The sequence below is a fragment of the Manis javanica genome, chromosome 17, assembly GCF_040802235.1.
Source record: "Manis javanica isolate MJ-LG chromosome 17, MJ_LKY, whole genome shotgun sequence".
Taxonomy (NCBI): Eukaryota; Metazoa; Chordata; class Mammalia; order Pholidota; family Manidae; genus Manis; species Manis javanica.
Window position 1 is genome coordinate 27,400,950 of NC_133172.1, and position 12,025 is coordinate 27,412,974.

The window sequence follows — 12,025 nt, forward strand, 5'->3', positions numbered from 1 at the left end:
AAAATAGAAAATTACAGACCAATATCCCTGATGAACATAGATGCAGAAATACTCAACAAAATATTAGCAAACCGAATTCAAAAATACATCAAAAAAATCATCCATCATGATCAAGTAGGATTTTTATTCCAGGGATGCAAGGATGGTACAACATTCAAAAATCCATCAACAGCATCCACCACATCAACAAAAAGGACAAAAAACACATAATCATCTCCATAGATGCTGAAAAAGTATTCGACAAAATTGAACATCCATTCATAAAAACTCTCAACAAGATGGGTATAGAGAACAAGTACTTCAACATAATAAAGGACAATATATGACAAACCCACAAGCTACATCATACTTAACAGTGAGAAGCTGAACGCTTTTCCTCTAAGATCGGGAACAAGACAAGGATGCCCACTTTTCACACTTCTATTCAACATACTGGGGGTCCTAGCCACAGCAATCAAACAACACAAAGAAATAAAAAGCATCCAGATTGGCAAGGAAGAAGTTAAACTGTCCCTGTTTGCATATGACAAGATATTGTACATTAAAAACCCTAAAGAATCCACACTCCAAAACTACTAGATCTAATATCTGAATTCAGCAAAGTTGCAGGACACAAAGTTAATACACAGAAATCTGTTGCATTCCTATACACTAACCATGAACGAGCAGGAAGACCAATCAGGAAAACAATTCCATTCACAATTGCATCAAAAAGAATAAAATACCTAGAAATAAACCTAACCAAGGAAGTGAAAGACCTATACTTTGAAAACTACAAGATACTCATGAGAGAAATTAAAGAAGATACCAATAAATGGAAACACATCCTGTGCTCATGGATAGGAAGAATTAATACTGCCAAAATGGCCATCCTGCCTAAAGCAATCTACAGATTCAATGCAATTCCTATCAAAATACCAACAGCATTCTTCAATGAACTAGAGCAGATCGTTCTAAAAGTCATGGAACCACAAAAGACCCCGAATAGCCAAAGCAACCCTGAGAAGGAAGAATAAAGCTGGGGGGATTATGCTCCCCAACTTCAAGCTCTACTACAAAGCCACAGTAATCAAGACAATTTGGTACTGGCACAAGAACAGAACCACAGATCAACGGAACAGACAGAGAGCCCTGATATAAACCCAACCATATATGGACAATTGATATGGTATGAAGGAGCCATGGACATACAATGGGGAAATGACAGCATTTCAACAGCTGGTGTTGGCAAAACTGGACAGCTATATGCAAGAGAATGAAACTGGATTATGGTTTAACTCCATACACAAAAGTAAACTCAAAATGGATCAAAGACCTGAATGTAAGTCATGAAACCATAAAACTCTTAGAAGACAACATAGGCAAAAATCTCCTGAATATAAGCATGAGCAACTTTTTCCTGAATGTGTCTTCTTGAGCAAGGGAAACAAAAGCAAAATTGAACAAGTGGGACTATATCAAACTAAAAAGCTTCTGTACAGCACAGGGCACCATCAACAGAACAAAAAGGCATCCTACAGTGTGGAAAAATTTATTTGTAAATGACATATCCAACAAGGGTTAACATTGAAAATATATAAAGAACTCACATGCCTCAACACACAAAAAGCAAATAACCCATTTAAAAAATGGGCAGAGGATATGAAGAAACAATTCTCCAAAGAAATTCAGATGGTCAACAGGCACATGAAAAGATGCTCCACATCACTAATCATCAGGGAAATCCAAATTAAAACCACAATGAGATATTACCTCACACCAGTAAGGATGGCCAGCATTGAAAAGACTAAGAACAACAAATGCTGGTGAGGATGAAGAGAAAGGAGAACCATCCTACCCTGCTGGTGAGAATGTAAGCTAGTTCAACCATTGTGGAAAGCAATATGGAGGTTCCTCAAAAAACTAAAAATAGAAATACCATTTGACCCGGGAATCCCACTCCTTGGAATTTACCCAAAGAATACAACTTCTTAGATTCAAAAAGACATATGCATCCCTATGTTTATCGCAGCACTATTTACAATAGCCAAGATATGGAAGCAACCTGAGTGACCATCGGTAGATGAATGGATAAAGATGTGGCACATATACACATTGGAATACTATCCAACCATAAGAAAGAAACAAATCCTACCACTTGCAAAAACATGGATGGAGCTAGAGGATACTATGCTCAGTTAAATAAGCCAAGCGGAGAAAGACAAGTGCCAAATGATTTCCCTCATTTGTCGAGTATAACAATGAAGCAAAACTGAAGGAACAAAACAGCAGCAGACTCAACAGAGTCCAAGAAGGGAGTAGTGGTTACCAAAGGGGAAGGGTGTGGGAGGGTGTGTAGGGAGGGAGAAGGGGATTGAGGGGTATTATGTTTAGTACATAGGGTGTGGTGGATCACAGGGAAAACAGTGTAGCACAGGGAAGGCAAACAGTGTATCTGTGGCACCTTACTATACTGATGGACAGTGACTGCACCTGGGGTATAGGTGGGGACTTGGTAATATGGGTTAATGTAGTAACCACATTGTTTTTTCATGTGAATCCTTTATAAGAGTGTATATCAATAATACCTTAACAAAATATTTAAAAAATATAAAAAAAAGAAATGTAAACTTAAATAAGATTGTAAAAGTGTTAGAATATATTTTTATAATCGTATGATTGACAAGCCCTATGTAAATAAGCCACAAGACCCAGAAAAGCAGATTTGACCACAATTAAAATTTAAAACTTAAAACTAAATACCATAAACAAAGTTGAGACAGCTCAAGAATATTTTATATATGTATTATATATAAGCATAAGTATACCTATATTTAATACACACACTTGTAATATTAAAGGATTAAAAACCACAGTATATAAACCTCCTATAAATCAGTAACACCTACCGAATAGAACAGGCAAATGTATGAACAGGCAATTTTCAAAACATGGATATATGAAAATATAGTTAATGATAAAATATCATCATAGTAATCGTAAGAACACAAGTCAAAATTATTTTTTTATTCTTCACGAGCATCTTTCTAAATTAACAATATTTAATGTTACCAGAATATGCTAAACCATCACTCCCATGAACTGTTGGTAGAAGTATAAACCAGAGCTCCTTTCCTTAGAAAACAATCTGTCAATAGCTGTCAAAATTTAAATCCACAACCTTCAACCCAAAAAGTCTTTATCCAATAATCTAACCATAGAAAATCTTAGAGAAGTCACAAGTGTTGTATTGAACATTCTTTGATGTATACCTGTACATAATAAAGAAAACCTGGTGACCCGAATTCCCATTAATACAGTAATAGGTTAAGTTATGACTCATCCATCTGTAGCAGACATCTTTATTTTTGCATGTAAAGCAGCCCTGCCATCTTCCAACAAAAGAACCCACCTTTTTCGTCTAGAAACCGCTCTTCCACCACCTGGAGAGTGAGTCAATCACTATTCCACCCTTCTCCGTAAGAGTGAAAATGTGATCCAATGAGAACAGATGATGTCATTTCTCAGGTTTTATAGTGACTGGTCAAAGGACAAGCATACAATACAGGCAGATCTCACCTGATGCTATGTCTCTCTTCCTTCTGGGGCCATAAAGACTGGGGTTGTTGAGGGAACATTTTTATCACCATCCAGAAAAAGCCAACCTGAGGACAAAACCAACACCAGGAAAAGCAGGACTGAAAGGACGGGCCCCTAGCCACACCTCAAACCAGCTCTGGACTTCAGACCTCCTTGTTCCAGAAACCAACCCTCACAAGCATGAGTTGGGTTTTTAATCACTTGCAAATGAAAGAATTCTGATAATGGAGTATAAAAGAATCACCAAAAGAATGAAGTCAAACTTTATGTATATAGACTTCTACAATATGTTTAGGGAAAATAGCAAAAGTAATTTTCAGAGCATTATCATACTATGCATTTCATTGTTCTTAAAGGATATATCCTTTTCTACTAAGACTGATAACTAAGAACAGAGATGTTCATTTTACCACATAAAAGACTTTAAAATTTTTGTAAATATGTAATTTTTTAAATCACAGAATAAAATTAAATGTTATAAAATTAAATGCTATGTATAAACTTGGCTAATCATCAATTTTATCCTATCTTAATTTCCAAAGACTGTGGAACATTTCTTCTAGAAAGGAATAGAATAACAGCAAATCGAATTATAAAGAAACACAAGTGAGATTGCTTGTAGGAAATCATCAGAGATTTATATAAAAGTTTCTTCTCCAATCTCCCTCTGAAGAACCAAATCTGGAAAGCAGATACTCGCCATCCTTCTACAACTAGATGTTATAGAAGTCCCAGAAAAGTGGGTTTATACACTTGAGATCAAATGACCTCTACCTAAATGAATTAAAATAAATTCATATATGTATCTGTAGCAAAGTAAGAATAAGAAACAGGGAGGTACTTCTAGGGAATCTTAAATAAAGAAAATACTCAAATCAAGGTACTACTTTGCTACCTTTATCTGCCATAAATTCAAGGTCACACTAAGGGTAGATAATAAGAACAGGACATATGGTAATTCAATCAACACAGAAGACAGTCCTTTTTCCATGCCAATGTTTTCACAATTGTCAAATCCACATTCTTCCAGAGCTCTCTCTATATTCCCTATACTATGCCAGCTGAGATACTCAATTCTTCACAATTAAGGAAAAATGCACTCTCTGTAACTTAAATAAGAATACATTATGCCTATTAACTAATAACTTATCACGTGAATAAAAATTAATATAAGCTTAGATTTAAACTAAGATAAAAATGAAATCTGGAAAACTATGTTATAAAAGGGAATGAAGAAAGTAGTAACTCTACTTACCTAGCTACTTGTCATTCTCTTGACACTGGCAAACTACAATAGAATATGTAAAATCTAAACTCCAAGATAAAGTGGAAAGTAAACTGAAAAGTCAATTTGATTTATTTAAGTTGAATCAATGGTTTTTAAATCAATATTTAGCTCAAATTGATGCAAAATTAATTAGCATAAACAGGATTTAAAAGGGGTAAAGGAAAATGAATTCAATGGTCAAAAAATCCAACAAAAATCCTTCTACATGTAGTTGCTTCTAAAAAATAAGAATTATGATTTATTCAAATTTAAGAAACAATCACCCTGAGGAAAAAAATGTAATACTCTTGCTGAATACTAAAAAGATATCAAAATATTGTATATACTTCAAAGGATCATATATGGCCCATAGTGCATTTGGAAAAAGATAACAAGATTCATTTTATTATTTGATCATTATAATTTTAATCAGTAGGCATATTAATGTCACATATATTTTCTTAATATATTTTTAAAAGTTGTGTTTTACAATATGATATCAAGAACACAGAACTGATAAAGGCTGTATAGAAAACCATTTTGACTGTGTAAGATATTTGGTCAGAATACTGTTATGATGAAAAAGCAGCTCCTTCTTTTTAATCACTCATACTCAGCAATAGTGAAAATGCTCTACATACACATTAGCTTTGAATAACACATTTCATTTCTGCTTCAAACCTGCTATGCTATCCATTACTCCTTTGATGATTACATAGCTCAACATAAAAATGCATCCCACTTAAATTCTCAATAATAAGTCTGATTAGGTAGATAACCTCCCAATCATAAAAGCTTTTATTTTAAGACAAGTATTATGCAAATACAACATGAAAATCAGACTCACTGTAACTGGGATAAAAGGACAACTATGAGAACACTGCATATTTGACACATATTGCATTTTTGTGCACTCACCCTGCATTCTGCCTTTCTTCCTCCTCCTTGAAGTGCTAAATTAAAGTGTATTTACACTAGAAAGTTACTAATGGGTTTTACAGGAGAGAACTATATTTGAAAAAGCAAGACTTTCTAGATAAGAAATATCCTAAAATTTTCTGTTTTATGTTTTTATGATCTTTCTTATAAAAATGGAGAGTTTTATGTGCAACACCTGCAGATAGAAATAAATCTACATTTCACTCAAACCCAGTTGAATATATCAAATATAAAATACAGACATGAAGAGAGCTATGACAGCAGCAGTGATTCTTGGGGCAGCATGTGCAAAATCCAGTATTTTGCTATCTATTTACATCACAGTGGTCAGAAAAGAAATGTGCCAAAACTCCCTTTCCCATTCCACTTGAACTGGTTCCCCAGAATTGAAACAAACATCTCTTGTGACATTATGTTGTCATCAGCTTGTGTGATGCCCAGTTCACTCAACCGTTTCTTCTTTATCTGGCCTTTTTGTGTGGAGGCAGCAACTAGTTCATTAACAATTTCAAAATTGCCTTCAACTTGCTCAGAAAGGTCGGATCGTGCAAAAAGCTCCATTTTACCAGTTGCACATTGAATCAGGTCTTCTAGATCCACTCTTTCAGCTGTATCTGCCTCTCCACTTGTCTGATTTTTAGGTGTTGTACTTTCTGGAAAGACACAAATTATAACAAAGTTAACAAACCAAACTAACCCAAGTAAAACATGTGTTTTTACAGTCTATTAGAGTTTTCAACTTTTTTCTACCAAGGAGTCCTGTCATCTGACTGGATTTTAAAAACACTTTGCCATAAGCATCTCAACAAGCAGTTGTCTTATTCTTCATACCAAAGTTTCCTGGACCTCAGAAAGGATTACCAAGTTTAAATTCTTTTCTTTTATTAACCTAGAATCTCACTCACTCAACAGACCTTTCCTGGATACTTACATACTAAGCACTGTTAGAAGCTCAATGCAAAGATTAATAAGACAGCACTACTTTTCCTAAAGCAACTCCCAATCTAACAGCTAATTCTCATATTACAAATGAGTGCTACGATGGTCAGAATTCTAGATGGCCCCATGATGCCCACACCCTGGTGTTACTTTCATGATTATTAAATGGCAAAAGGATTTTGCAGATGTAATTAAGGTTACTAATCAGTTGATCTTAAGATAGTTCGGGTACATCTAATCTAATCATATGAGCCCTTTAAAAACAAGGTTTTCTCTGGCTGGATGAAGAAGAGGAAAGCATGAAGAAGTCAAAGCATGAGAGAGATTTTCCTTGAGGGAGGTTCTGTTGCTGAGATGGGAGAGGGTCATGAGCTAGAGCCTGACAGCAGTCTCTAGGAGCTGAGAGCAATCCCCAAACCCCAGCAGAAAAAAAAAAAAAATGTATATTTAGTCCTGCCACTCCAAAGAGATGGATTCTGCCAACAATATGAGTGAGTTCAGATGTAGATTCTCTAAGAACTTGAAAGTAACAGCCTTTCCCAGCTGACACCTCAGTTTTACCCTTGAGAGACAGATAAGCCAGCCAAGCCCACCTGGACTTGTGACCTACAGAACTGTGAAGAGAAAAAGAACTGGAATGGATCCAGTCATTCATTATTCACTATTAGAACTTGTTTTATTAAACTTTCCCCACCAATGACAATGTTTAATCCTTCTCTATGACTGAGATTTCATAGTGATCTGACTTGAAAATCACAAATATCCTAATGAGTTAGCTCAGCTTTGCTGCAAAGAAAGAGTTGACAGGGAGGCATTTACTTCTTCCAATAAAAAATAGAGGCAAACTCCATACTCCCCTCCAGTAAATGCAGTTAAATGCAGCTTTCAACCTGGCACAATCATTTTTCTGCCTCCATCCTTAACAAATGCCAGCAGAAACCACGACTGCTATCATATGCCGATCCTTATTCTATACATTTACATAAGGTCAAGCATGATAAGGGAACTGAAGGACCACAGAAACCACACATAAAGATTTTGAATGAAGAGTTGACCTTGAAAGTTTTTTCTCCCTGAGAGTCTATGTTACAGCTTACAAGCTTTCCTATGTCCATGCCCAAGCATATGCCAGTTATCTTTTCTAAGAACAGGAAGACTCAGATCCTTAATCAGAGTGTAATGCTGAAATAAAGTACATTAGATCTGGTTATTTTTTTAAAAATTACTAAATACAACATACCTTCATTTACATCTTGGGCATTTTCTTGCAGGTCAGAGAAAATTGTAGGTTTCACCAAGACAACACCATAACCTTCATTATTATGTATGACATTATTCACCATGGATATTTTGGGAATGTCATAATGCTCATCTAAGAAGTCCTGTGACATTGAAAACAAATGTTTTAAAGAACTGTCACATTCAACACTGCCTGCTTTAAAAATCTCACTTTTTTCAGGCTATTCTAAAAATGAAGTAGAAAGCTATGCTTATTAATATGGTAGCACAGTCTGAGCTCTGAGTGACACAGTATTCCCATCATTTCTGCAAATCTATAGACAGCAAAGTATTTTCATAAGAAGCTTTCAATCACCAACTATTGATTATTAAAATTTATATATTGCTTACATCTTTTCAAAACCAGAGAATAAAACCCAACATGGAAATTTAATAAAATGTAATTATTTCTTAGGTGAAACCATTCCAATCTTTGGAAAGAGGGTGTTTCAGCAGGTGCTCACCTTAATGAGTATACCTTCCTTGCAGTGATGGATCCCATTGTCACTGAGGGTGCATTTACTTCCAGGATATATTTCTATGCCAGCACCCTACAAGTCATATTTTAAGGTAATGACAATCAGTTTTTAAAAGGCAGGACTGTATTTTGATAACATTATTCAGATTAAACATGGCAGTGTGAGAGGTGAGACAGAGATCTCCTCCTAAAACCACATATAATATGAAAATATAATTAATACAACTAATCCTGAAAGATCAACAGGAAAGAAGGCTGCACCAGACTGCATACACCTGGAGAAAGAGCAGACCTCTAGGAACAGGGTAACATACCAAAGCTGTGACCAATATCCCCTCAACAAAATATTAGCAAACCAACTCAAGCCCTTCCCCCATCCCAGCTCACCAGCAGGAGGAAGATAAACAGAGTGGGGAGAGAGTGGAGGCCCAGGACTGCTGAACACCTAGACCTGGAGATCTGCTCTGGGAGCACGAACCTACATTGCATGGTGCTCTCACGATTACAGGGGTCGGGAAGCTAAAACAGGCAGAATACCTGGAGAGACACAGATTCTAGCTGCTTGTGGAAAACAGGAATTCATATCCTAACAGCAAGAGAGCTGCTAAAAGGGCAAGGATTGCACAGAGCTTACTGCTCAGGAGAAAGGACAGGTAGACAAAATTGTCTGAGTGCACACTGCCCAGCAGGTTCGGAACTTAAATGATCTTCAGGCGCTCCATGCCCCTGGCTGGCTATGCAGCTCCAATGACACCCACCGTGATACACAGCCTCCTGCAACTTTTTCCCAGCTAGCCCGCACCTGAATCACAAACCAGCAGTCTCTGCCCTGGTGTCAGTCATGCCAGAGGGCAGCCCTGCCTATGGCAGCTACAAACACAAAGAACAGAGGCTTACACCTGTGTGCTTGGCCCACTAGTTCTGGAAGTGGGGACAGGCATAACAGTCAGGACACAAGAAACAGCTCTTTCCTCACCCCAGGCACCAGCACCACTCCACTGTGACCCCCGTCATCACTCCAACGGCAGATCAGCTCCAGAGAGTAGAGCGTCTGAGCACTAGAGAGTGCGACATAAAAATATGAAATATCAAAGGAACCTGGTTCAAAGCAAAATCTCAATACCAGACAAAGGACTGAGTAAGACTGAATTAATAAATCTTCCTGAAAGAGATTTAAACAAAGAAAGTCATCAACATTCTAACGGAGGTACAGAAAAATATTCAAGAACTCAGGAATAAATTTAGGATGGAGATCCATCATTGAAGAACACAATGGAGGGTATTAAAAGCAGGATATGGTGGAGGAGACAATAAATGAAATAGAAATTAGGGAAGAGAATTACAAAGAAGCTGAGGCACAGAGAGAAAAAAGGATCTCTAAAAATGAAAGAATACTGAGAGAATAGTGTGACCAATCCAAATAGAAGAATATTCTTATTATAGGGGAACCAGAATAAGAGAGAAAAAGAGATAGAAAGTGTCTTAGAGGAAGTAAGTGCTGAAAACTTCACCAATCTGGGAAGGATATAGTCCCCCAGGCCATAGAGGTACACAGATCTCCCAACACAAGGGACACAAGGAGGACAACACCAAGACATATAATAATTAAAAAGGCAAAGATCAAGGATAAGGATAAACTATTAAAAGCAACCAGAGAGAGAAAAACAAGATCACATACAAAGGAAAGCCCAACAGGCTATCATCAGACTTCTCAGCAGAAACCTTACAGGCCAGAAGGGAATGGCATATTTAATGCAATGAAGCGGAAGGGCCTCGAACCGAGAATACTTTATCCAGCAAGATTATCATTTAAATTTGAAGGAGGGATTAAACAATTTCCAGATAAACAACAGCTGAGAGAATTTAGTTTCCACAAACCATCTCTACAGTGTATTTTGGAGGGACTGCTATAGATGGAAATGTTCCTAAGGTTAAACAGCTGTCACCACAGTTAATAAAAGGGGATAGACAAAGAGTACAGAATATTATACCTAATATATAAAGAATGGAGGAGGAAAAACAGGAGGGGGAAAAAAAAAACTTTAGATTGTGTTTGTAATAGCATACTAAGTGAGTTAAGTTAGACTCTTAGGTAATAAGGAAGTTAACCTTGAACCTTTGGTGATCATGAATTTGAGGCCTGCAATGGCAATAAGTACATACGTATCAATAATCAACCTAAATGCAAATGGTCTGAATGCACCACTCAAAATATATAGAGTCACTGAATGGATAAAAAAAAAACAAGACCCAACTATACCCTGCCTACAAGAGGCTTACTTCAAACCCAAAGACATACACAGACTAAAAGTGAAGGGATGGAAAAAGTTATTTCATGCAACTAATAGGAAGAAAAAGCACATATTGCAGTACTTGTGTCAGACAAAACAGGCTTCAAAACAAAGAAAGTCACAAGAGACAAAGACTGACATTACATAATGATAAAGGGGCCAATCCAACAAGAGGATATAACCATTATAAATATCTATGAACCCAACAGAGGAGCACCTCCATATGTGAGACAAATACCAAAAGAATTAAAAGGGGAAATAGAATGCAATGCATTCATTCTAGAACACTTCAACACTCCACTCACTACAATGGACAGATAAACCAGACTGAAAATAAGGAGACACAGGCACTGAACAACACATTAGAACAGATGGACCTAACAAACATCTACAGAACTCTCCACCCAAAGAAGCAGAATACACATTCTTCTTAAGTGCACATGGAACATTTTCAAGAATAGATCACACTGGGCCACAAAAAGAGCCTCAATAAATTCAAAAAGATTGGAGTTGTACCATCCAGCTTCTCAGAAAACAAGGGTATGAAACTAGAAATAAACTGCACAAAGAAAACGAAAAAGCCTACAAACACATGGAGGCTTAACAACATGCTCCTGAATAACCAATGGATGAATGACCAAATAAAAACAGAGTTCAAGCAGTATATGGAGACAAATGACAACAATAACTCAACACCACAAAATCTGTGGGATGCAGCAAAGGCCATGCTAAGAGGGAAATACACTGCAATACAGGCCTACCACAGGAAAGAAGAACAATCCATATGAACAGTCTAAACTCACAATTAACGAAACTAGAAAAAGAAGAACAAATGCTCAAAGTCAGTAGAAGGAGGGACATAATAAAGATTAGATCGGGAATAAATAAAACCAAGAGGAATAAAACAATAGAAAGAATCAATGTAAGCAAGACCTGGTTCTTTGAGAAAATAAACAAAATAGATAAACCCCTAGCAAGACTTATCAAGAAAAAAAGAGAGTATACACACATAAACAGAATCAGAAATAAGAAAGGAAAAATCACTATGGACACCACAGAAATACAAAGAATTATTAGAGAACACTATGAAAAATTATATGCTAACAAACTGGATAACCTAGAAGAAATGGACAACTTTCTAGGAAAATACAACCTCCCAAGTCTAACCCAGAAAGAAACAGAAAATCTGAACAGACCAGTTACTAGCAATGAAATTGAACTGGTACTCATAAAACTACCTAAGAACAAAACCCC

At 36.5% G+C, this 12,025-nt stretch overlaps 1 protein-coding gene across 1 annotated transcript in view; it reads right to left on the reverse strand.

Moving 5' to 3' along the window:
- Positions 1–5,253: 5,253 nt before the first annotated feature.
- SHCBP1 (SHC binding and spindle associated 1) overlaps positions 5,254–12,025 on the reverse strand; it is a 61,769-nt gene continuing 54,997 nt past the window's right edge. Inside the window, exons 11-13 of the mRNA XM_037020702.2 lie at positions 8,467–8,553; positions 7,965–8,106; positions 5,254–6,438 (exon numbers count right to left, since the gene is read on the reverse strand). Of these exons, the coding sequence (XP_036876597.2) occupies positions 6,113–6,438; positions 7,965–8,106; positions 8,467–8,553 (555 nt within the window). The 3' untranslated portion in view covers positions 5,254–6,112. The remainder of the gene's footprint in view (positions 6,439–7,964; positions 8,107–8,466; positions 8,554–12,025) is intronic.